Source organism: Pristiophorus japonicus, unplaced genomic scaffold, assembly GCF_044704955.1.
Source record: "Pristiophorus japonicus isolate sPriJap1 unplaced genomic scaffold, sPriJap1.hap1 HAP1_SCAFFOLD_679, whole genome shotgun sequence".
Taxonomy (NCBI): domain Eukaryota; kingdom Metazoa; phylum Chordata; class Chondrichthyes; family Pristiophoridae; genus Pristiophorus; species Pristiophorus japonicus.
Genome location: NW_027254592.1, coordinates 229,647 through 256,521, shown reverse-complemented (window position 1 = coordinate 256,521; position 26,875 = coordinate 229,647). Strand labels below are relative to the sequence as shown.

Below are 26,875 nucleotides of genomic sequence, written 5' to 3'. Positions count from 1 at the left end.
GTGAGAGTACACTGGTGGACAAGTGTGTTTTGATTGGCTGTTTTCGAAGTGGTCGGTGTTTAAATTGATGCTCATGGTGCTCCTTAATTTGGGTTAAATAAGAGTATGCAAGCAAAAAGGCTTTTGAACGGGAGAATCCAACCGAGTGAATAGAGGGAGTGTGGGCTGAACTGAAGTTCAGCACTAAAATACAGTTGGCTTGAAGCTATTTTTATTTAGACCACTTCGTATGACAGGACAGTGGCAGCCAGTATTGCACAGAATTTGCATGATGTGGGAGCGTCTAGGGCAACCGCAGGTACAAGTTCCTCGAGGCAGACTCATTAAAGCTTAAAGTCACTGAGATTGTGAAACAGTTAGATACACTGTGTACTATAGAAATAATTTCTGGAGCGAAACATTGCAAGTGATCAACCGACAGTGAGAGAGGAATACCAAGGCAGAGCATGGGAAGTTGATCATCTGCTGGAAGGACTCTGGTGAAGACAGTACAGGAAACTCCAGAGGCTCTGAAGTAATGTGATAGGTGCTTAGATACTCGTGTTACAGACAACGACACTGACTCGGGGTGGGGGAGATCACAAGCAACACCGCTGAGCAAGGTTAGTCAGAAGGGACTGGAGTGAAGCAGTAGTAACGAGAAGAGGTAGACGTGGCAGATTCTATTATTCAAGTGGAAAAGTAACCTTTCCTGTAGCTATTAACAGAGTCCTAGATGAAGAGTTGCCTCCCAGATGCCAGGGTAAGGGCTACTGGGAAAGATTCTGGAAAGTGAGAGCGAGCAGCTATAAGTTGTGGTACATCAGATCCAATGACTTAGGAAAGAGCAAAATGAAAGTCTTCAAACCAAACTTTGAGGAGCTAAGTGCCAGGTTAAAGATCAAGGCCTCAAAAGTTGCAATCAGAGGATTACCCCAGACCATGTGGCAGTTCATTTAGAGGTAGACCAGATACAATAACTTGAAGATCGGTGGGGGAAAAGCAACTTGCAGGTAGTTTTGTTGAAGCATTGAAGATATTCAAGTGAATACATAAACAGGATTGCATAGTGATGTTCGAAGTTAACACCAGCTCCAGGACAAGGGAATATGACTGAAATTTTGTGGGAGAAAAAAAGTGAATACATGGAATAGCCTACCCAGAGAAGCAGTGCGACCACAAAAAGTTGTAACTTAAGGCGGCGAAGGATACATTTTGGGCAGACAGGACGTTGAAAAGGGATAAAGTGGGGCAAGAAGACCGAGCTTTGGAAATGGTCTTTTCTGTTCCTGTCCAATCCTGAAGGAAATTCAGATGTAGAGGATGTAACTATGTTTGGTCATGGGTAGCTATAATTTACTTAAGCTTGCTGGATTGTCTGAGAGAGTCTGGGAGGAATTTCCTATGTTTTTCCTGACTGATCCCAGTTAGCACGTCCAGCATTTAGAGGAAGGACAGGGAAGCACTGATGGAGCAGATTGTCTTTCCGTTTCCGAATATTTGGTGAAATGTATATACTGTAGCGGTTACACGGAGTAACGCTGAGTGTGTCTGAATAGTGGATTTAAAACTTGTAGAAACATAGAAAATAGGTGCAGGAGTAGGCCATAAGGCCCTTCGAGCCTGCACCACCATTCAATAAGATCATGGCTGATCATTCACCTCAGTACCCCTTTCCTGCTTTCTCTCCATACCCCTTGATCCCTTTAGCCATAAGGGCCATATCTAACTCCCTCTTGAATATATCCAATGAACTGGCATCAACAACTCTGCGGTAGGGAATTCCACAGGTTAACAACTCTCTGAGTGAAGAAGTTTCTCTTCATCTCAGTTCTAATTGGCTTACACCTTATCCTTAGACTGTGTCCCCTGGTTCTGGACTTCCCCAACATCGGGAACATTCTTCCTTCATCTAACCTGTCCAGTTCCGTCAGAATTTTATTTGTTTCTATGAGATCCCCTTTCATCCTTCTAAACTCCAGTGAATACAGGCCCAGTCGATCCAGTCTCTCCTCATATGTCAGTCCTGCCATCCCAGGAATCAGTCTGGTGAACCTTCGCTGTACTCCCTCAATAGCAAGAACGTCCTTTCTCAGATTAAGAGACCAAAACTGAACACAATATTCCAGGTGAGGCCTCACCAAGGCCCTGTACAACTGCAGTAAGACCTCCCTGCTCCTATACTTAAATCCCCTAGCTATGAAGGCCAACATACCATTTGCCTTCTTCACCACCTGCTGTACCTGCATGCCAACTTTCAATGACTAATGAACCATGACACCCAGGTCTTGTTGCACCTCCCCTTTTCCTAATCTGCCATCATTCAGATACTAATCTGTCTTTGCATTTTTGCCACCAAAGTGGATAACCTCATATTTATCCACATTATTCTGCATCTGCCATGCATTTGCCCACTCACCTAACCTGTCCAAGTCACTCTGCAGCCTCTTTGCGTCCTCCTCACAGCTCACACCGCCACCCAGCTTAGTGTCATCTGCAAACTTGGAGATATTACACTCCATTCCTTCATCTAAATCATTAATGCATATTGTAAATAGCTGGGGTCCCAGCACTGAGCCCTGCGGCACCCCACTAGTCACTGCCTGCCATTCTGAAAAGGACCTGTTTATCCCGACTCTCTGCTTCCTGTCTGCCAACCAGTTCTCTATCCATGTCAATATATTACCCCCAATACCACGTGCTTTAATTTTACACACCAATCTCTTGTGTGGGACCTTGTCAAAAGCCTTTACCTCTTGGTTGGTGCACAATTTCTTTTACTGACACTTCAGCCTTGAAAGATTGACCAGTCACTTACAACTACTCAGATGGTCAACGAGCACTATTTGAAATAGTTGTTTCAAAGCCAGGTTAAAAATTTTTAAAAGGCTGTTATAGTATGTTATATAATACAGCTATAAACAATCTTAAAATCTGCTAGATGTTGCATTTTTGTGCACAAGTTAGGTCCTCTAGAAATAAGGGAGTAAGTTTTACATCTATAGCATCAACTCCTTCACTTCTCTCGACCCCTCCACGGTCTCTAAATTGTCAGACTGCTTGTCCGACATCCAGTACTGGATGAGCAGAAATTTTCTCCAATTAAATATTGGAAAGTCCGAAGCCATTGTTTTCAGGCCATGCCTAGACACTGACTCCATCCCTCTCCCCAACATCTGTCTGAGGCTGAACCAGACTATTCGCAACCTTGGTGTCATATTTGACCCTTCCGACCATATATCTACAGTATAACTTAAGACCACCGATTTCCACATCAGTAACATCGCCCGTCTCCACCCAAGCCTCAGCTCTTCTGCTGCTGAAACCCTCATCCATGCCTTTGTTACCTCTAGACTTGACTACTCCAACGCACTCCTGGCTGGTCTCCCACGTTCTACCCTACGCACAGTTGAGGTCATCCAAGACTCGGCCGTGTTGTAACTCGCACCAAGTCCCGCTCACCCATCATCCCTGTGCTCGCTGACCTACATTGGCTCCCGGTTAAGTAACGCCTTGTTTTCAAAATTCTTCTCCGGGTTTACAAATCCCTCCATGGCCTCACCCCTCCCTATCTCTAATCTCTTTCATCCTCACAACCCTACGAGATGTCTGCGCTCCTGAACTTCTGCCCTCTGGAGTATCCCTAATTATAATCGCTCAACAATCGGAGGCTGTGCCTTTAGCTGCTTGGGCCCCAAGCTCTGGAATTCCCTCCCTAAACCACTCTGCCTCTCTACCCTCCTTTAAGACGCTCCTTAAAACCTACCTCTCTTTAACCAAGCTTTTGGTCATTTGCTGAAATTTCTTCTTCTGTGGCTCGGTGTCAAATTTATCTGTTTTTTCTTATATCACTACTATGAAGCACCTGGCGACGTTTCGCTACGTTAAAGGTGCTATATAAATAAAAGTTCTTGTTGTTGTGAACTCTTAAGAGTGCCTTCGGTAGAAAACTTTACAGAATTCATCATGCATATTTACCACAAATGCACCAACACACTACTACTTCACCATATTTATCCACGTGCCCAATCATTTAACCTACCGAACTATCAATAATTGTCCCATCTTTTCCATCATTCTCATCGTCTTCATCTTCATCACTAAATTCTGCTGCGGCATTTTCAAGGAAACTAAATGTTTCCAGCACATCTGCTGAATCAGTCGAAAGTGGTTTAACTTTCTCTCCGGAATTCCTTTAAAAAAACATTTATCATTATATTGTACAATCTTTAATTTTTTTTTGATACAAACAATTTACAACAGATTTGCGGCAAAAAAACCTTGTTATTCTGGTAAATGGTAAAAGGCAAAATTCTGTAGCATGCTGTGATTGAAATCATGCCCTTTATTTTCAATGGTTCTCTCCTCCTACCCCCATGCATCATTTCCCAGTCGATGAGCAGGTTGCTCCCAAATCTGATCATTCCTGCTTCGTAACAAAGCGTCAAGAGGTATCTGAAAAGCTTCTGGTGGGGACCTGCCCTTCAGTTTTCTTCTACTGTAATACAACATGTAAATTACCCTCCATGTATTTCTCACCTCTGAGAATGAGAGCATCAAGCTTATAGATGCAAAATAATATAAATGAGAGCCTGAAGTTTAATCAGACTTCTTGAACAGTTTTTGTTTGATTTACAAACTTGACTAAAAAGACTGTTGGCAAAAAATATAAAGCTGCAGGAATAGCTGTTTGCGTCAGAAGCATGCCACAAGATGTTCTCATCTAATCTTACAGCACAGGAGGCGGCCATTCGACCCATTGTGCCTATACCGGCTCTTTGAAGGAGCTATCCAATTAGTCCCACTTCCCTGCTCTTTCCCCATAGGCCTGTAAATTTTTCCTTTTCAAGTATATAACTCTGGATTAACGCAAAGCAAAATATCAATTAGCGAGTACCAGGTTCACTTAACAATTCTTAAATTCTTAAATTATAAATCCTTCCCGTTATAACAGGAGCATAATAATGTAGTCTCCTCACGATACAGAAATTGCACGTCCCTATGTAGTTTTCAATTGTGCAGTCCCTATATGAAGTATATGCGATATGAAAAAAAAGGAGTGAAAAATACACCCAATCCATTACTCTTCAATGTTGTGGAATTCACTTCTTGTACAATACTTAACATATCATAAACCCGCATCTTACCACGCCAGGCGCACACACTGAGTAACACCAGATCACACCACTACTTATTTTGATAAATATTAGATCAGTACCAGCAATAAAAGTAAAATCAGATGAACTTTGTTCAAACTATGGGAAAAACTGACCCAAGAAAGTTTTGGTCTATTCTGGGACTTGCTAGATTTATTCTGGGCAATTGAGTCAATAATTTTACTTTTCTTTGATATTAACGCTATAATTTTGGTTTTTGATTAATAACGAACAGAGCCAAAGATGACAGCCAATATGCAAGAGCAAAAAGAGGTCACACTGAGGTGTAACTATTCAAAGTTTTAGCTCAATGTCAAGCAATTTAGGCTTGTGGTCATTGCTCATATGATATCAAATAAAATACAGGAACACATCTATAAATCCAGTGGAAAAGGTAAAGGAATTTAACTGACTGGGCCAATATGCAAGTCTTGTCAATTCGGAGGGTAAAGCAGCCTGGTGCTACAGCACTGGAATACATCTGCCTTGGCTTATAAGGATCAAAAGTCTGTCTGTTAGACTCTGATGAAGCTTAAAAAACACCTGAATATTACACAAATGTAAAAATCAAAAAAGTGACTGAACATATTATTTCTACATTTTTTTTTTATAACGTGCAATGGATTGAACTCAAAAGAAATTAAACTGGGATTTTGACACAGAATAAATGTATACTGGTGCTATGAAGCGTCAGCACTTACCCGATCATGTCTGTTCCTTTTACTAGAGTTTCTCCACCATTTACAACAGGCTCCAGATTCTTGTTTTCCGATAGTTTATCTAGATCATCACTGGAGAGGCCAAGGAGTGCCCGTGCTCGCCTTGACTTCACGTCTATTATCGTGTCCGTGTAACCCACCTCCTGTAAGTATCTAGAGAAACACAGTTAAATGCTTAACTGCAGTGGGTACTAGCAAAAAAAGTCACTTGTACCAGCTGCAAGGTCAAAGTGTTGCGTTTCTTTCAGTACCAGCCTCTACAGTCACTAGGAAACTGAAAGCTCCCAGCACAGGGCCATTGTTAACAATTCACCATTCATTACATTGTCTGCACGAAGAAACCCAGCAGTTTCCTTGTTTAGCTTGGGGGGGGGGGGGGGGGGGGGTGACTTTCAAAAATGATCATTTACATCAAATACAGTAGCAAAAACATTAAAATATTTAAACATTGAGTTTTAATTTAGTAAGTGAACTGAACCCTCTAGGCCATTTAACACGAGAGGATAGCCAGCATCACATCCAAAATTATATTTCATTCTGATCCTGCGCACAATGATATTTAATGTTAACACTTTTAAACGATGCAGTTTAAATTAAGACCATATTCTGCCAATTTTAAACACCTGACTTTGAATAAGGAGGAACATTTCACAACTCTGACAGCACAAAGTACCAGAATCACAAAGTATTTTTGAAATAAAACAGTGACTGCAGATACTCACTGACGAAGCAGCTGCCGCCCTTGCTTCCATATTAACTGATTATTTTGTGTTGTCTGGATTTCATTTTCATTTCCTTCATCTGGAAAAGCAATGATTCAGACTAAATTCCTCACTCATATTCACCACGCTGCAGGCACAATTGGAGCCAGGCATCAGATGGAGAGTGGTGTGAGCAAACAGTAAAAGTAACACTTCCCCAATGACCCCTTTAGTCAGGGGAAAGCAGAGCTCTGGTCACCAGCCTCCTACTGACAGTTACATGGCTAATGTTAGAAAGAGCTGGTAGCAGTCAGGTCCCTTCCAGCACTACACTGTCCGGGCTTTCTTAAACTGCAAAACAGAAGTTAAATGCTCATTTTGCAGTGGTTGAGTTTATACTCAAAACCCAAATCATTAGGTTGTGTGTTCAAACCGCACTCCTGGACTTCAACACATAATCTGGACTGATATTTCGGTGCAATACAGGAGGAGAGCTGTATTGTTAGATAACTGTCTTTCAGATGGGATATTAAACAGAGTTCTTATCTGCCTGTTCAGGTGGACATAAACAATCCCATGACACTATTTGAAGAGCAGGGAGTTTTCCTTGTCCGGGCCAACATTAATCCCTCAACCAGCATCACTAAAGTAGATTGACTGGTCATTCATCTCATTTGCTGTTTGCAGACCTCGCTGGGCACAAATTGGCTTCACTATTTGCTTACATAACAGTGACTGCACTTCAAAGTCATTTATTCACCATGAACTGGTTTAGGACATCCTGAGAATGTGAAAAGCACGATATAAATGGAAATTCTCTCTTTACTACAAAGCTGCAATGGTACAACACTAGCTCTAAGGTATTTTTCATATGCAACCCCAAATGCCCAGTTGCAGTTACAATTCCTGTATTGCTACAAAGCAGACACCATTCCACAGAGAGTGCAGTAGAACTTTATTATATACAACTATATTTCCACTGTCAGAACACCCCAGTTGTTTCAGGTAATGTTCCATTGACTAGCTTAAATTTTTAACTAACCATTATAACTAATTTGAAGGTTTACACTTAATTTTTTAAACTGCTTAAATTTGTAGTTTCATATGCATTACTTCCTTGTACTTCACTCTCAGAATGCTGTATGTGTCTTTGCAAAGAAAATAAATGTATTTTTAAAAATCCTGGTGAAATTTATGCTCAAGATGATGGATGAATGCACTGGGAAATTAAACACTTTCAAAATCACCCGGTGTTGACACCGAGCGCTTCCATATTGGCTGGTTAGATGCACATTCTACTCTGCCCCATGAAAAACTGCACTAGTATGACAGTTTTTATTTCCCATGTCAGGCACCGTGTGGCTGGAGTAACACTATGAGCCTAGCTTATTTAACAGGACCTGAAAAGGTAGAGGTATCACTGGGCGCTGGGATTCTGCCCACGTAGTTCCATATATCCTGCAAGCCAATGTCTAATGGGTAGACTGGTCCGTGTTGGATAAGCAGTAGGAACCTCATCAGTGTTCTGTATTGGCAAGTAGCACTGTTTTAGCTGGTTACCACAAGCAGCATCCCTGTGCACACACGAGTTCCTGACAACTGGCTGTTGCCTTTGGATCTGGGTAAGTGGGGTGTGTTCCTATGAGGAAAGAGCATGGGCTCTTTAATACAAACAAACTCTAGATTTCTCAACAGCACAGTTTGAAGACAAAAACAGTGAGATAAATCTCTACACACATCAGACACCCAGCCGATCAAAAAAGATTTTCGGGTTGGTGTGCTGGAGGAGATGATCAAAAATGGCTGAAGGAACTCATCATCTGAATCTTGTGACCAATTTTAGTACCAATGAGTGGTGTAGCCCACACTTACTAGGAACTGGTTTGAGACAGCCCAAAGTCATTTCCATACTAACAGACAGAAGAGACGTTCATCTCATCAGTCTGGGCTGGATTCAAACCCACTTCCGAGGTGAAAGGCCAGTGTCTAATCAACTGTGGCACTTGTGCCCAAAACAGAATCATAAAACATTTACACAAGACAGCAGCTTGTACCAGTTCTTCGAAACAAGTTATAAATTATACTATCAGGTCCAACAATGTCATTTTTTTTTGGATTATAATCAAGCCTTTGAGTTTTGAGACTGGTGAGGAACATTACAAAAAGATAACGTAGCTTGCCATATTCTCTTGCAGATGCGATTCTAGTAAGGAGTGTGAATTTATCCTTACTCAGGGAAGGATTGTGAAAGCTACATTTTCACTAACAACTTGCACCATTTATTTGTTGCAGGTTTGATGTGTGTGGCAATGTGTAAGGTGCTGTGAAAGGATCGGGTGCACGGCCAAACTTTCATTTTCTTAAGTGTACCTCACATACAGGAAGACATCACAAAGTGCTGGAGAATTGTGGAGAATAAACTGTGAATTTGAAGGAAGAGGGGGAAAAAAAGAAAAATTGGGGAGGTGGAGAAAGGGGAAGGTTCTGAAATCCAGCAGGGTGGTGGCACAGTGGAGTTCAAGAAAAGAGAAGCATAGTAACTGAAAAAGCAGTTACCCACACAGTGAAGGTGGAAGAGTTAGTGGACTAAAGTGTGTTGCAGGAAGGTGGGGCAAGATCATAGAAGAAACTGAAACTGAGGACCAGGGTTCTGAAGTCAACTGGTTAGGGTACGAGGAGAGCTAGTGATGCTTGGAAAGGATGGAGCAGTTGGGACACTCTGCAGATGGAGCATTCTGAATCATTGTGGAGGCTAGGGGAAAGGAAGCGGCTAGGAGCACATTAGAGATGTTGAGCTTAAAGCAGATAAGGGTACAGCCTAAGGTTTTAATGGTGGCAGAGGAAGAGGCAGCAGCAGAGGGGGGCAAAGTTGTTGAGGTGCAGAATTGGTTAAGGAACAATTCTGGGAGATGGAAGCTCAGGGTGGGGGTCAGGCAGTGCACCAACGTTTCGCCCCTCCTGACTTAGCCAGAGGTGGCAGCCAGAACTCCGCCGACCATATATATTCCATACCAAAGCAAAATACTGCGGATGCTGGAATCTAAAATAAAAACAGAAAATGCTGGAAATCTCAGCGGGTCAAGACAGCATCTGTGGAGGGAAAAACAGAGTAACATTTCAGGTCACATTTGACAACTTTCTCCTTTAACTCCACTCATTTTCTCCAAATTAAAGGTGTTGCAATGGGAACCCGCATGGGTCCGAGCTATGCCTGCCTTTTCGTGGAACATTCTTTGTTCCAGTTCTACTCCGGTCCCCTCCCTCGCCTCTTTTTCCAGTACACTGATGACTATTCGGTGCCGTTTCCTGCTCTCGCCCCCCCCCCCCCCCAAAAAAGACCTGAAGAACGTTAACTCTGTTTTTCTCTATTCCACCTATTTATTCCAACTCATTTTGTAATTCCCATGCTGCTGCCTCAGATTTACCCCGAGTTTGATGCTGTTAGAAAATCTAACCAGTTGGCACCCAGCTTTTGAATCGAGATTGTTCATGTAAAATCAGACACAGTCCAATCTTTAGAACATAAGAAATAGGAGCAAGAGTAGGCCATACGGCCCCTCGAGCCTGCGCCACCATTTAATACGATCATGGCTGATCCGATCATGGACTCAGGTCCACTTCCCTGCCCACACCCCATAACCCCTTATTCCCTTTATGGCAATCCACTCAGCATAGGCCGTCCCTTGCCTCATCAATGTGTGGTCCCATGTTTCTGGAGCTATCACTCATGGGTAGCATATTAACGATTAAGAGGGAACCATAGATAAACCTGGGTACACCCATGGGTATAGCAGAGGTGACCGTAGAGAAGCAAGGAAAATAAGTCACTGAAAATGTTAAAGATTTTTTTTTTTTAAAAAGAGGGTACAAAAACTGAGAAAATGTAACTCCTACTGCTAAGTTTTCCTGAACTCTTACCAATATCATGTCAAACCTAAAGAACGACAAAGAATATTGCACCTTACTGTCCCACACAAATACATATTTAATAATGTTGAACCTATTCTTTTCTGAACAGAAACTCAGTATTACTATACAAAATGCTCTTCTAAACATCCTACACAATCTTCTGCAACTTCCCCCAAAGACAACTTTCAATGTAGTTCATGAATTCCTACTTACGCCAGGAGCCCAGAAACTTGAAGATTTAGATTTCACAGTCAAATCCAATGCCTTTCCATTAACACCTAGTTTCACAACTGAATTACAAAACTATTTGGTGATACTCACAGATGTGTTTGCTACCATTTTGTGAAATGCAATCTTCAGCACTCGTATCTTACCAGAGTCATAATTTGGAGGCTTCATATCCCCTTGATTCAGCTCGGTCCCGTATTTCAATTTATGGTGTTTAGCTCTGAAAGAAAGATGGAAAAAAATGTAGATTAGGTACCTAAAACACCCATAGAATTGATTTTTCATTCAAGACTAACAAGTTATGCTGAATTAATGTAGCACACACAAATCCTTCCAGGAATAAAGCAACATTCAAACCATCGACTGTGCACAAAAAAAATTACAGAGCATAGATTTGATCATGTCAAAACAAAATGAAAGAACAAGATAATTCAAACTTCAGAGAAGTGTTTTCAAAGACTGGAAGATTTAGCTAAATGAATCATCTAACACTTTGGTACACTGAATTCCATTTGCCATTTATCCACCCACTCTTATAAGCCTATTTATGTCTTCCTGTTGGAGGTGCAGTCCTCCACATTAGCTATTTCCTCCAATTTGATATCTGTAAATTTCAACATCATATTTCCAGTTTCCTAGTCCAAATCACATTTTTTTTTTTTTTACTCGTTCATGGCATGTGGGCATTGCTGGCAAGGGCCAGCATTTATTGCCCATCCCTAGTATATGGTGAACACTGATCCCAGCACAAATCCCCATGGGACACCACTTCTCGCCAGTCCAATAAACTTCCCTCAACTCCTACCCGCTGTTTTTAGCCAATTTTCAGTCTATTCTGATAACTGGCCCATGCCTTCAACCTTGTCACAAGTTTCTTTTGTGGCACTTTATCAAAGGCGTTCTGCAAGTCCATGTATATCACATCCACTGCAGTGTCCCGGTATACTCTGTTACTTCATCAAAGTATTCAGTAAGGTTGGTTCCACACAAGCTTCCTTTTAGAAATCCATGCTGATTTTTTTTTTAATTAAAAAAATGATCTCCATATGTTTTGTTATCTGATATTTTAGTAATATTTCTAGTATCTTTCCTACCACCGACATTAAGTTAACTGGTCCATAGTTCCCTGGGTTAGTTCTAGCTCCCTTTTTGAAGGTAGATTTCTATACCTATAGATAGATACATTTGTGGTCAGTCAGTCCTCTGGCACTATTCCTTTTTCTATCGAATTTTTATACATGGATACTACTGCCTCTTCTTTCTCCTCCCTCAAAGAAGCTCATGGGCTGGATTCTGTGGTCAGCGGCGAAGGAACGGCACTCACAGACATGCAGAGTCTAAACCAGGAGGTATAAAGCAGGAAATAAATTAGACTTAAGACATGTACAAAGAGCAGAATAAAGATTGGGAAAGAAAGATGCAGAGAGAGAGAGAGAGAGAGAGAGAGAGCGAGAGACTGAGAGAGACAGAGACAGATAAAAGAGACAGAGAGAAAAAGTAAAACATTTTTATTTTTTGAAAAATCTCCAATGCTAATTTATTTCTGAAGGATGAGACTCTACACTTGTAAAATCACATTTTTAGAACCAGACAGATTGTTTGGCAGTAATTATCAATTATCACATTCACTTACTCCTGAAAGCATCAGCGTTAAATGTTTATGATGTTATTAGTGGGGAACTAGTGGGCAAGTACCACAGCGTAACGCCATATCTTTCATGTCGAGTATATCAGTGAGGACAGTTACAGCGCACCTTGTGGCGGAGAAGGCTATCTCTGACAGCAACTTTCAGATTCCAATGTTTAAATGCGCATGTGCGGACGCAGAAGTTGCTGTCCGAGTTACTCCATAAAAACAGTTGTTAGCCGTACCATTATTATTATTAATGTAACATCCTGAGTATCTGTAGGTGCAATCCATCTTGACCCATGGTGAAGGCAGGGATGCTGCTGGTCTCACACACGTCTCTCAGTTTATTGAGTTATGCAAAAACAACATGCAACGGAGACCAGACTGGTATTAGTACCACTAGTTTATTGTTTGCTTCTGTGTATATTTAAATTGTAGCAAGAACTTGACTTGTAGATTTAGCCTGGATGTTATGTGGTGCTTATCTGACGATTGGAGGGAACAATTTTTGTAATGTGGAAAATTTTAGTTCTCAATTAAGGATGAATTTACCAGGTATCTAGATAAGTTAATGGTTAGAAGTAAACATATTGAATTTTAAAAAGGACAGTTGTGTTCAAGAAGCCTCAAGTTTCTTTTGAGGAGGTAACAAACATGATAGGTGGGAGAAATGTAGTGTATATGGACTTTAGGAGAGCTTTTAATGAGCTACCACATAGGAGCTTGCCAATGAAGATTGAAGAATTAGGGGGATGATAGCAAACTGTATTTAAAATTGGTTAGCTGGGAGCAAACAGAGGAAGGAGGAGGAGTTGAGGGTATTTTATCAGAGTCATTGGAGGTATTGCACAGAGTTCAGTTCTGGTGACACTTCTGTTCATTTGCATACATGCCATGATGGAGTGGTGTCCAAATTTGCCGATACCAAAATATAACCACAGTTAGAGTACTGAATGCTGTACTGGACTCCACACTATAGGAAGGATATTGAGGCTGTAGAGCGGTTTCAACACAGATTCAATAGGATGTTGCGTGGTATGAGGAAATAGAATTACTGTACAAATAAAAACTTAAAAAATGGGGCTTTTCTCATTAGAATAGAACCAATTACAGGCAATAGAAGTTTTTAGAATTCTGAAATGATGGGAAAAGGTAAATAAAAGCAGACTGTTTCCAGTAGATGAGCGGATAGATACCAGATTAATTGCAAGGGGGTAGGAAAAAATTCTTCACAAGGAAGTTGAGGCCTTTCCTCTACCTAATCTAAGTTGCCCCTTGGCGACATCATCGGAAGACATGGGGCCAGGTTCCATATCTACACTAACACCCAGCTCTACCTCACCACCACCTCTCTCAACTTCTTCACTTTCTGTATTGTCAGTCTGCTTCTTCAATATCCAGTCCTGCAGGAGTTCCAATCTCTTTCAGGTAAAAATTAGCTGGCTCAAAACCATCATCTTCAATGGCCACCAAACTCCATACATACCCTAGACACCAATTCGAATCCCCATTCCAGACACTGTCTCAGGTTGAACCAGACTGTTTTGTAAGCTTGGCGAACTATTTGACCCCGAGCCGAGCTACCAATCCCATATCACCTCCATCACAAGACCGTCCACTTCCACCCCTGCCTCAGCTCATCTGTTGCTGAAACCCTTATTCCTGTATTTGTCATCTCCAAACTCAACTGTGCCAAAGCTCTCCTAGTTAGCTTCCCATCCTCCACTCTCAAACTTCAGCTCATCCAAAATCCTGCAGCTTGTATCCTATTCCAAAATAAGTCCCACTCACCCATCATCTGTGTCATTTGTGACGTACATTGGCTCCCGGTCTCCCAAAGCTTCAAATTTTAAATTCTCATCTTCGTGTTTAAATCAATTCATTGCTTTGCCACCCGGCTCTCTAAACTCCTCCGGCCTTACAATCCCCCGCGAATGCAGTGTTTCTCTGACCTTGGTCTTGTGCATAAACCCCTCACTTCGCCCACTACGGTAAGCAGTGCCTTCAGTCGTCTAGGCCCGACGCTCTGGAATTCATTCCCTAAAGACCTCTGCCTCTCAACCCTCCTTAAAATACACCTCTTTGACCAGCTTTTAGTACCCTCCCAACATCTCCTTCATTGTCTCAGTGTCTATTTTTGTTTTTATTACACTTCTGTGAAGCGCCTTAGGATTTCTGTTCTACGATGAAGATGTTCTATAATTATAAATTGTTGTTGGTATTTAAAAAGAAAGGTACTTCAGGCAACTATAGTGTATTGGCCACAGTAATTCATCTGTAGCACTTGACACATTTAATACAAGTAGTGGCCATCCAAGATGAAGATGAAAGATTTTGTTTTGAAAAATGCCAAATTTGAATAATTATGAATAGCAAAGAATGAAGTACTGGTAGCCATTTTATAGCAAAACAAACTTTTGAGGTGGAATGGAAGCAACAACTCCATTTGTTGAGATCTGGCGCATTGTATTATTGCTTGGAGAAAACTCCTTTGAAAGATCTTCCATGCAGAGTTCCATTACAGTGCTCCAGTATTTGATAAAGCGTCCATGCAGAGCACTGAAATATTCTTCTCTAAATTCGGATAACCCTATACCTCAATGTTCACAATCACCCCGTAACCCAGAGATTCAGCTTTCTTCGCAGGGAGGAGAATACTGGACAGCACAAATTCTCCCACTGTCCACTGGGAAAATGGGTGTTGAAGGGAAAGGAAATCAGCCAGATATTCTTGGGTACTGTTCGAGACCAGGACAAGCAAGCTTGGAAGAATGTGTGTAGTGTTTACCATTTAAGATCACAAACATTCTTCAAGGAAACCAGAAATGCATATGTATGCACAGTTGCTGACTTAACTGTTGAACATCTTGAAATACCCAGATACTTGCCTGAGATTTACAAGCTTGCTCTATGCAAATTACGAGCTGGATGAAGTTCACCATTATTGATGTAAAGACTTAAAAAAAATCATTGCAATCATTCATCCAAGAGTAAATAATGTTAGCTAGAATACTAGTAATATGTATTTGTTTACTGAATAAGTTTGAAACATTACAGACATACGAGATCCATTATTGCATTCGAGCTGTGTTCACTGCCAGTGTGATAATGTGAAAATGTTTAACCTTCTCGATCGGATACAAGAGAAGTCCAAATCATTCTAACTTATTTAGAACAAAAGTAATAAAATCCACTTCCTTGTAAAGCAGGTAGCATTGCTTGGATTGCTCTGAACTGGAACCTAAAATATTTCAGTGAATTACATATTTTTAAGTATAGGGACTGCTGCACAGGCAAACATAGTAAATATTTTGCACTTGTGATCTTGCAAGTGGCAACAAGATGAATGAGCAGTTAATTTGTTACCGAGAATGTTGTTTGAGAGAGGAATGTTGGAAAGGAGAACTCCTGTGCTTTGAATAGTCCAGAGGACCAGCACCCAAACTGGTAGATGGTGGCTCAATTTGACACTAGTGCAGTACTGAGGGAGTGCTGCACTGCTGGAGGTGTTGTCCTTTGGATGAGACACCATTCCGAAGTCCCGTCTGCCCTCTCAGGTGGATGTAAAAGATCCCACGACACTATTTGAAGAAGAGCAGGGGAGTTCTCCAGATGACCTGGCCAACATTTATCTTTCAACCAACCCCATTAAAACAGTTTGAATTGTTCACTTATCTCATTGCAGTTTGTGGGAGCTTGTTGAGGCAAATTAGCTGCCGTGTTCCCCCTACACTACAACAGTAATTACACTTCAAAAAGTACTTTATTGGCTGTGAAGCGCTTTGGGACGTCCTGACATTGTCAGGGGTGCTACATAAATACACAAGTGCTTTCTTTCTAATCTGACAGCCAGCAACAGTTCAGCACACCCTCAGTAGTGCACTAGAATGTCAGTTTAGATTATGTGAGGTCCTTGATTAGGCCTTGAACCCACAACCTTCTGACTCAGATGAATCATTGCCACCAATTGAGTTTTTTTTTGAGTAGATCCAACAGAGAACAGTGACTTTAGAACTATTATGACACTATTTAGCTGTGTTTACACTGATAACACGCATTAGTGGGCATCGGGTCTGGATGTGCAGCTGGCCTAAGGTCAATGGTTGGGAACATCCACTTTTACTAAGTCTTGACAAATCCTGTTAAGTTTACCTTTGGTTACAGCTAGGTGTCCCAGACCCATCCATCAGGAGCCAGCACTATTAACACATGTCACATTATTAAAGCAGTTTTAGAAACTAGACCTGCTAGTTATAGCAAATAGCAATTGGTTTGTTGACTTATGGTAATCATGGCATTTTTACATCTCAGAGAATGTCTAATGGTCTTAGAATGTTTTTATTTGCAATTTCTTAAAAAGTAACTGGATTGTCTAAAATGTAAGAGAACATGGTTAATATGGATAGTTAAATTAATACCCAAATTTAATCTTGACATACAAAGGGGGCTTCCTGTGGGTTAGCTATAGTGAAGTCATATTATACAGATTACAATTTTACTACACCAGCACACAGAAGAAACCTCCCCTAATGTTACGAATCCTTTACCGTGTGTACCAATTACAGAATAACAAAACCAATTAGACTCCAACTTCTCTATAACAAAAAGCAAAATACTGATGCTGGAAATCAGAACTAAACACAGAAAATGCTGAAAATACTCAGCAGGTCAGGCAGCATTTGTGGAGAGAGACAAACAGGTCGATGACCTTTTGCTGCCTGACCTGCTGAGTGTTTCCAGCATTTTCTGTTTTCATTCCAACTTCTCTAAATTGGGTTGAAAATTAAGCTTAATTATTGAGGTGACCAGTTTTGCGTACATAAAGATTTGTGTGTACAGATCAGAAGCTGGGCATGCTGCGTGAGTAGTTCACCTCCCAACTCCACAAAGCCTCTCCACTACCAACAAGGGACAAATCAGGAGTGTGCTGGAATACTCTCCACTTACCTAGATGAGCGCAGTTGTAACACTCAAAGCTCAACACCATCCAGGATAAAGCAGTCAGCTTTATTTTCACCTCATCCACTAGCCTAAACATCAACCCCCTCCACTACTGGCATAGAGTGGCTACAGTGTGCACTATCTATAACATGTAGTTGCCAAGGTTTCTTCAGAGTCAGAAACCATCCTGGCTTGGACATATATCATTATTCATTCAACGTTGTTGGGTCAAAATCTTGGAACGCCCTACCTAACAGCATTGTGGGAACACCTTCACCATACTGACAGAAGCGGTTCAAGAAGAACCACATTTCGGGGCAACGAGGAATAGTCAAAAAATGCCAGCCCTGCTAGAAATCCCCACATGCCAATAATGAAGAACTTTTATAACAATACCCTAAATCAAAAACCCTCGACACTCACGAGCTGATAAAATAAGTCTAATTTTTGGAATACTATAAGGGCTAATTAGCAGCAACTTAAATGTGCACCAAACCAACCATCTCTGTGGGCCCAATTTTCCCCAATGACGTTTTTGACATACTGCCAGAGATACACCCATTTTTCTTGGCCCCAACTACTCCAAAAAAAAAGTAGCAAGTTTCCCCATTCTATTTTTTGAATTTGGCACCGCGCAGTCTGTCCTATATCTTCCGGGGGGGGGGGGGGGGGGGGGGGGGGGTGGAGCCTAACGTCTGTGCTGAAAAAACATTGAAACCAACTTGCAGAAGATTACTATGCAATGATGACCACCCCGCGGTCTGGAGGCCAGTGTAAAAAGTGGCAGGACCGTGGTCAACTAGTTAGTGTAAGCGGGGGGAAAAAAAGACGTTTTGGACTTGATTGCTTAGTACTCAGTTGCTCGCATGTCCAGTACAGCTCCCGGTCTGCATTCGGCTATTTTTAAAGAGCCAGTTATGTGTGAGAATTTTAATTCTCATTGGAAAAATCGGAGCTGCAATACAATATGCAATGCGGCTCAAGGACCAAGAATTTCTTACAGGATGAAGTGGAGGCACGAGTTACTGTAACTGAGGACAGATGCACGAGCTGGACACCAACAGAGGTCACATAAAAGTTTCACCAAAAGAAATGAAGAAACGCTGGAACCAACTCGCAGAAGATTACTGTGCAATGGTGACCACCCCGAGGTCGGGACCCCAGTGCATAAAGTGGCAGGACCATGGTCAAGTAGTTAGTGTAAGTAATATTTTCATTTATTCAATGGAATTGCAATTGTAAATGTGACCTGCTGTCTATGTTCCACCCAGCAGAAAGTCACCCTCTCTAAAAAGTTATATTTTCATCTTTGCAGAGGAAGGTGGCACATAACAAACGAGAAAGAACTCGAACAGGTGGAGGCCCGGCAAATCTGCACCCACTGACACCCTTGGAAGAGAGGGTCGCTGCTTTGATGGGTTCCACCTGGAAAAAAGCAATCAGTGCTGCACAAGCTGGGCCCACACTCGAGGGAGAGGGCAAGTCCTGCAAATTCCAGAGTTGGCTTTGCTAAGTGTTAAGTACTGCGCGGACTAGCCATGCTTCGGCTCATGAGGATGTCTTCGTCAGCTACGCTTAAGTTGATGCAATGTGCTATCATTCATCGGTGTCTTTCAAATTAGCCTGCTGCCTGAGCTGTGTGAGCCTACTCATGCCACCCTGCCCCCTCTTCTGTTGCTAACCATTTGTCTCTTCTGTTATATTTTGCAGAACTCAAGGACAACCCTGACGATGCAGAAGATTCAGATGCGGACAAGCCCGCAGAGGAGAACATCTTGCAATCCCACTTTCCAGACCAAGAGCATGGGGGTGAGGGGGGAGGTGATGGATGAAGCCCCTATTATTCTACTCATGCTGGAGGAGGTGCAGATGCTGCCCATTGAGGTACCAGCCCCTTTCCCGAGTGGGAGGTGATGCTGGGACATTCCACCGTTTCCCACAGTCCGAGGCTGGGGATTCCAGTGGGGTGCAGCGAGGCACACCCAGGGCCCCACCATCCGAGACTGCGGGGCCCAGTGGGGTGCAGCGAGGCATACCCAAGGCCCCGCCGTCCGAGGCTGAGGGTCCCAGTGGTGGGGTGCAGCGAGGCACACCCAGGGCCCCACCGCCCAAGGCTGCCGGTCCCAGTGGAGTGCAGTGAGGCACACCCAGGGCCCCACTGTCCCAGGCTGCAGGGCCCAATGGGATGCAGCGAGCCATACCCAGGGTGAGGAGGGGAAGGAGAGCTCAACAGCTCTCTCCTGAGATGCAGAATGTAATAGATGTGGTTCAGATGATGGTAATGAGTGCAGAGAGCATTGACCTTACATGATCACTCCTGGACATCATCAGTGGGGTGGGTGATGAGGTATCAGGACTGCCGGGAGAAGTAGCAACACTCACGAGAAATGGGAACTCTGTCCAGGAATGTCTCAGGCAGCGGATACAATGTTGGTGCACATGAGGGAGGGAATGTCGCAGGTAGCTGAGACACTGTCAGGGCACATGAGGGAAGGGATGTCAGAGTTAGCTGCGGCAATAAGGGTTAATGTCCAGATCCCGTGCCAATTGACTACCACTCCCACTCCAATCCCCAGACCACCTCTGAAGAGGCCCAAGCCACCCCACCCCACCCCATCAAGAAGTGCGCATTACCCGAGATGTTCTAAAGAATAAGCTTGGTACCAACACGAGAAGCACTGCGCCACCGCCTGAGGGCAGGGGTGGAGTCAACAAGACCAAGCGCAGGCTTCTCATGTCTTCAGTTCGCCTTCCACAACCCCCCCACACTTCATTTGATGCATAGTAGCATAGTGTAAGAGAGAGTGGAGAGCACCAGTTCCCACTGTCGCAGGACAGAGAGTGGAGAGCACCAGTTCCAACTGTCACAGGACAAGAGAGTGGAGAGCACCAGTTCCCACTGTCACAGGAGAGTGGAGAGCACCAGTTCCCACTGTCACAGGACAGAGAGTGGAGAGCACCAGTTCCCACTGTCACAGGACAGAGAGTGGAGAGCACCAGTTCCCACTGTCACAGGACAGAGAGTGGAGAGCACCAGTTCCCACTGTCACAGGACAGGAGAGTGGAGAGCACCAGTTCCAACTGTCACAGGATGGGAGAGTGGAGAGCACCAGTTCCCACTGTCGCAGGACAGAGAGTGGAGAGCACCAGTTCCCACTGTCACAGGACAGAGTGGAGAGCACCAGTTCCCACTGTCACAGGACAGAGAGTGGAGAGCACCAGTTCCCACTGTCACAGGACAGAGAGTGGAGAGCACCAGTTCAAACTGTCACAGGACAGAGAGTGGAGAGCACCAGTTCCCACTGTCACAGGACAGAGAGTGGAGAGCACCAGTTCCCACTGTCACAGGACAGAGAGTGGAGAGCACCAGTTCCCACTGTCACAGGACAGGAGAGTGGAGAGCACCAGTTCCAACTGTCACAGGATGGGAGAGTGGAGAGCACCAGTTCCAACTGTCACAGGACAGAGAGTGGAGAGCACCAGTTCCCACTGTCACAGGACAGAGAGTGGAGAGCACCAGTTCCCACTGTCACAGGACAGAGAGTGGAGAGCACCATTTCCATCTGTCACAGGACAGAGAGTGGAGAGCACCAGTTCCAACTGTCACAGGACAGAGAGTGGAGAGCACCAGTTCCCACTGTCACAGGACGGGAGAGCACCAGTTCCCACTGTCACAGGACGGGAGAGTGGAGAGCACCAGTTCCCACTGTCACAAGACAGAGAGTGGAGAGCACCAGTTCCCACTGTCACAGGACGGGAGAGCACCAGTTCCCACTGTCACAGGACGGGAGAGTGGAGAGCACCATTTCAAACTGTCACAGGACAGAGTGGAGAGCACCAGTTCCCACTGTCACAGGACAGAGAATGGAGAGCACCAGTTCCAACTGTCACAGGACAGAGACTGGAGAGCACCAGTTCCCAGTGTCACAGGACAGAGAGTGGAGAGCACCAGTTCCCAGTCACAGGACGGGAGACTGGAGAGCACCAGTTCCCACTGTCACAGGATGGGAGAGTGGAGAGCACCAGTTCAAACTGTCACAGGACGGGAGAGTGGAGAGCACCAGTTCAAATGTCACAGGACAGAGAGTGGAGAGCACCAGTTCAAACTGTCACAGGACAGAGAGTGGAGAGCACCAGTTCCCACTGTCACAGGACGGGAGAGTGGAGAGCACCAGTTCCAACTGTCACAGGACAGAGAGTGGAGAGCACCAGTTCCCACTGTCACAGGACAGAGAATGGAGAGCACCAGTTCAAACCATCACAGGACGGGAGAGTGGAGAGCACCAGTTCCCAGTGTCACAGGACAGAGAATGGAGAGCACACGTTCAAACTGTCACAGGACAGAGAGTGGAGAGCACCAGTTCCCAGTGTCACAGGACAGAGACTGGAGAGCACCAGTTCCCAGTGTCACAGGACAGAGAGTGGAGAGCACCAGTTCAAACTGTCACAGGACAGAGAGTGGAGAGCACCAGTTCCAACTGTCACAGGACAAGAGAGTGGAGAGCACCAGTTCCCACTGTCACAGGAGAGTGGAGAGCACCAGTTCCCACTGTCACAGGACAGAGAGTGGAGAGCACCAGTTCCCACTGTCACAGGACAGAGAGTGGAGAGCACCAGTTCCCACTGTCACAGGACAGAGAGTGGAGAGCACCAGTTCCCACTGTCACAGGACAGGAGAGTGGAGAGCACCAGTTCCAACTGTCACAGGATGGGAGAGTGGAGAGCACCAGTTCCCACTGTCGCAGGACAGAGAGTGGAGAGCACCAGTTCCCACTGTCACAGGACAGAGTGGAGAGCACCAGTTCCCACTGTCACAGGACAGAGAGTGGAGAGCACCAGTTCCCACTGTCACAGGACAGAGAGTGGAGAGCACCAGTTCAAACTGTCACAGGACAGAGAGTGGAGAGCACCAGTTCCCACTGTCACAGGACAGAGAGTGGAGAGCACCAGTTCCCACTGTCACAGGACAGAGAGTGGAGAGCACCAGTTCCCACTGTCACAGGACAGGAGAGTGGAGAGCACCAGTTCCAACTGTCACAGGATGGGAGAGTGGAGAGCACCAGTTCCAACTGTCACAGGACAGAGAGTGGAGAGCACCAGTTCCCACTGTCACAGGACAGAGAGTGGAGAGCACCAGTTCCCACTGTCACAGGACAGAGAGTGGAGAGCACCATTTCCAACTGTCACAGGACAGAGAGTGGAGAGCACCAGTTCCAACTGTCACAGGACAGAGAGTGGAGAGCACCAGTTCCCACTGTCACAGGACGGGAGAGCACCAGTTCCCACTGTCACAGGACGGGAGAGTGGAGAGCACCAGTTCCCACTGTCACAAGACAGAGAGTGGAGAGCACCAGTTCCCACTGTCACAGGACGGGAGAGCACCAGTTCCCACTGTCACAGGACGGGAGAGTGGAGAGCACCATTTCAAACTGTCACAGGACAGAGTGGAGAGCACCAGTTCCCACTGTCACAGGACAGAGAATGGAGAGCACCAGTTCCAACTGTCACAGGACAGAGACTGGAGAGCACCAGTTCCCAGTGTCACAGGACAGAGAGTGGAGAGCACCAGTTCCCAGTCACAGGACGGGAGACTGGAGAGCACCAGTTCCCACTGTCACAGGATGGGAGAGTGGAGAGCACCAGTTCAAACTGTCACAGGACGGGAGAGTGGAGAGCACCAGTTCAAATGTCACAGGACAGAGAGTGGAGAGCACCAGTTCAAACTGTCACAGGACAGAGAGTGGAGAGCACCAGTTCCCACTGTCACAGGACAGAGAATGGAGAGCACCAGTTCAAACCATCACAGGACGGGAGAGTGGAGAGCACCAGTTCCCAGTGTCACAGGACAGAGAATGGAGAGCACACGTTCAAACTGTCACAGGACAGAGAGTGGAGAGCACCAGTTCCCACTGTCACAGGACAGAGACTGGAGAGCACCAGTTCCCACTGTCACAGGACAGAGACTGGAGAGCACCAGTTCCCACTGTCACAGGACAGAGACTGGAGAGCACTAGTTCCCACTGTCACAGGACAGAGAGTGGAGAGCACCAGTTCCCACTGTCACAGGACAGAGACTGGAGAGCACCAGTTCCCACTGTCACAGGACAGAGACTGGAGAGCACCAGTTCCCAGTGTCACAGGACAGAGACTGGAGAGCACCAGTTCCCAGTGTCACAGGACAGAGAGTGGAGAGCACCAGTTCAAACTGTCACAGGACAGAGAGTGGAGAGCACCAGTTCAAACTGTCACAGGACAGAGAGTGGAGAGCACCAGTTCAAACTGTCGCAGGACAGAGAGTGGAGAGCACCAGTTCAAACTGTCGCAGGACAGAAAGTGGAGAGCACCAGTTCCCACTGTCACAGGACAGAGAGTGGAGAGCACCAGTTCAAACTGTCACAGGACAGAGAGTGGAGAGCACCAGTTCAAACTGTCACAGGACAGAGAGTGGAGAGCACCAGTTCAAACTGTCACAGGACAGAGAGTGGAGAGCACCAGTTCAAACTGTCGCAGGAGAGAGAGTGGAGAGCACCAGTTCCAATTGGAAATTGCACTCCGTTTCCATTGAGGGGTGGCAAGGCCAATTCTGCGGCGGGAGCAGGACTTCCACGCTCGGGGCTAAAATTCCCTGCCCCAGAAGGTTACCGCCCCCAAGATGGGAGCCTGTGTGGGGAGGCAGAGGGAAGTTATGGGGAGACGGGGGCGGGGGATGGAGGGGAGAGTGGTGGAGGGCGGAGAAACCCAGGGCGGGGGACAGGAGGGGCCACATTGCAGCGAAGGTCTGGGGGGGGTGGGGGGGGGGGGGCAAAGTGTGTTGGAGGTGCGGGCCTGGGGGCTCAGTGCCTCGGTGCGGGGAGTGTTCAGAGTGGGGTGGATGGGTTGACTGCGCAGATAGCGGTTGGTGGATGTGGTGTGGTTGGCGTCGCGGGGGCGTGGCTCCGGGCTCGACATCCGGGGGTGTTCGGCATTTGGGAAGGATTCTGAAGGGACGGGGCGGGTTGGGTGCGGGGGGAGTGTTCCCGGTGTTGGGTGGGTCCGGAGCCAGGGGTGGGCACGGTCTTGGGATGGGGGGTGAGCTGTTTGGGGCTGGGTTTGGGAGAGACTTCTTCACTCGGGGAGTTGTTGGCCTGTGGCATTCCCTGCCGCGGAGAGTTGTTGATGCCAGTTCATTGGATGTGTTCGGGAGGGAGTTGGATGTGGTCCTTGCGGCTGGGGGGGGGGGGGGGATGTGGAGGGGAGGTGTTGGGGTGGGTGATCAGCCATAATCTTGTTGAATGGCGGTGCAGGCTCGAAGGACCAAATGGCCTACTCCTGCACCTATTTTCTATGTAAGGCTTCTCATGCCTTCAGTTCGCCTTCCACACCCGGGCTTCTTTTCAAGCCGAGCCTGTGTCCGGGCGAGGGACCGATTCTGCTGGCCGACACTCCGACCCTCGAGCCCGATTTGGAGACATTCGGTGTTGGGGTGGCACTTAAAAAAAAAATAAAAACTTAAAGAATTCCATGAAACTTCCATTTTCTGCATCTTTAGTTTGAAAAATTTAAGCTTGATGATGCATATTAATGTGTTCTTGACTCCCTCCAAAACTTCGCCTAGAAACAATGGCGTCTTTCTGCGCCGATTTTCTTTCTTAAATGCCTAGATGATTTTTTGGGAGTGGTCACATACACTGTCCTAGGAGAAATGTAAGTTGGCCATAATTGTGCATAATTGTGAAAAACTGTCACAGACATCAGGTTACACCCCAATGACACAAAAAAAACTAACCTAAAAAAAATCGTAACTGAGTTACACTGGCGCACAATCTTTGGGGAAACTTGGATTTTTTAAATTTAGGCCAAAAAACGGCACAAATCATTCGGCAAAGTTGAGCCCTGTATCCCTACGTTATGAAACATGACGATGCAACTAAAGAGATTCTCTGCAGTACCAAAAGAACTTGAGCTTAATGTCTTGCATTTCAAAAGTTGCAAAACTGGTTTGCAGCCTGCTTCTGAATACTAAATAAAATGGAAACAGAAAAACATATAAAACCAATAGTTTTGAAATTCTTAGAGCGGATTTAAAATTTGTTTTAAGTATAGGAATACTACCACAGCCCTCAAATCATTAAACTGCACAGACTTACTATTTTTTATGATTACAAAAATAAAACTATCTATAACTCTATATTGAAACTGTTAAAACATTGTGTGGAAATCAGTTTAACCAGATATAAATCTATAGGAATAGTTTATAATATTTGTTTCACAGTATTGGGAAACTTCACCGGGAAGTATTTATAAACCAGTTTTTTACTATTGAAGTACAATTTTTAAAATTTAATTCTTTAACTAGATGACAGTGTGATTAACATGTTTAAAAGCCACACCTTTCCTGCTTTAAAGCATATTCAAGCATTTTAATTCTTCTGACCAAATCCTTCTTCAGGTTTTCTTGGCCTTTCCTCTCCCCTTGCAAGAAGGAAATCTGTGCCTGAAAGGAAAAAGCAGAAGAGGATCAACCATCTAAATTCAAAAGTCGGGAAAAGGTGCAGGTTAGCACATTTCTACATTTCAAAGCAATGAAAACATTTCACTAGCAGGGTAAAAATACACCATCTCGGGTCGAATTGGTAACAATGCACATGGTGTAAAGACAGGCCATGGTATCCGAGGTAATAAAAGATTAATTACACCGAGATTATTTGTCAACACAACTTTAGTCCCTTTCCATGGTCTAGCTCTTTTTCAGTATATATATTATATATATTCTTAAAATTATACTGACTGAATTTCTATTGGCAAGTTATTTTCGGTTAGTTTTAGGCTAGTGCACAAAGACCAGATAGTCCTTTAAACACGCTGTATACACATATACCAAATACATTAACCAAGACTGCAAATTTTAGTTGAGGTCAAATTTTAGTCACTTCAGTTGGGCACCTCCATCTACGATCAAGATTTCAGTAAAGTCTTGTTTAATTATAAGGTAAGCAGAAAGACAAGGCCATTAGTTCATGCCAATGGTGCTGTACCACCAGAATCTCGGAATAGCACTTCCTTATAGTGGAGAATAGAGTGCCTCCTCATAGGAAGGAAAACTACTGTTCATATAAATTGCTGGTAATATTTGTATAATTTGGTTCCACTTTCTTCATCAACCCACAAGGTATGGAAGGCAAGATGAAATGATTTCACCAACGGAACAGAGAATCTTTGTTTTCTATAGGATGCACATACAGCTTTAAATATACTGTTTTTTTAAAAATACACATACAAGCATTGAAAAATATATAGTTCACCAGGAACTGATACAAATTACAGTGTTGTATGGAATGACTACTGTAGACTTGGAGAAAGTGATGCATTACGTCAGTATTTTGTGCCATGATAGATGGGATCACTGGATATAGATTGTGCTTAATTTTGTATATATATTCTCTGTGAGAAGCTTTGGGTTGAGTTGAGTCATTCAGCGCAGTTCCCTCACCTCTTGCCCTGCCAATAATCAAGTATCTATGAAATAAGCCACAGTGTCAGCTGTGGCTCAGTGGGTAGCACACTCACCGCTGTATCAGAAGGTTGTGGGTTCAAGTCTCACTCCAGAGACTTGAGCACATAAATCTAGGCTGA

The 26,875-nt window shown here is 44.5% G+C and overlaps 1 protein-coding gene across 1 annotated transcript in view; it reads right to left on the bottom strand.

The window, feature by feature from the left end:
* Window positions 1-3,997: 3,997 nt before the first annotated feature.
* The window catches only part of LOC139256029 (striatin-like), a 63,747-nt gene continuing 40,869 nt past the window's right edge, over window positions 3,998-26,875 (bottom strand). The window contains exons 2-6 of the mRNA XM_070874111.1: window positions 25,633-25,736; window positions 10,839-10,912; window positions 6,577-6,655; window positions 5,837-6,007; window positions 3,998-4,172 (exon numbers count right to left, since the gene is read on the bottom strand). Of these exons, the coding sequence (XP_070730212.1) occupies window positions 4,013-4,172; window positions 5,837-6,007; window positions 6,577-6,655; window positions 10,839-10,912; window positions 25,633-25,736 (588 nt within the window). The 3' untranslated portion in view covers window positions 3,998-4,012. The remainder of the gene's footprint in view (window positions 4,173-5,836; window positions 6,008-6,576; window positions 6,656-10,838; window positions 10,913-25,632; window positions 25,737-26,875) is intronic.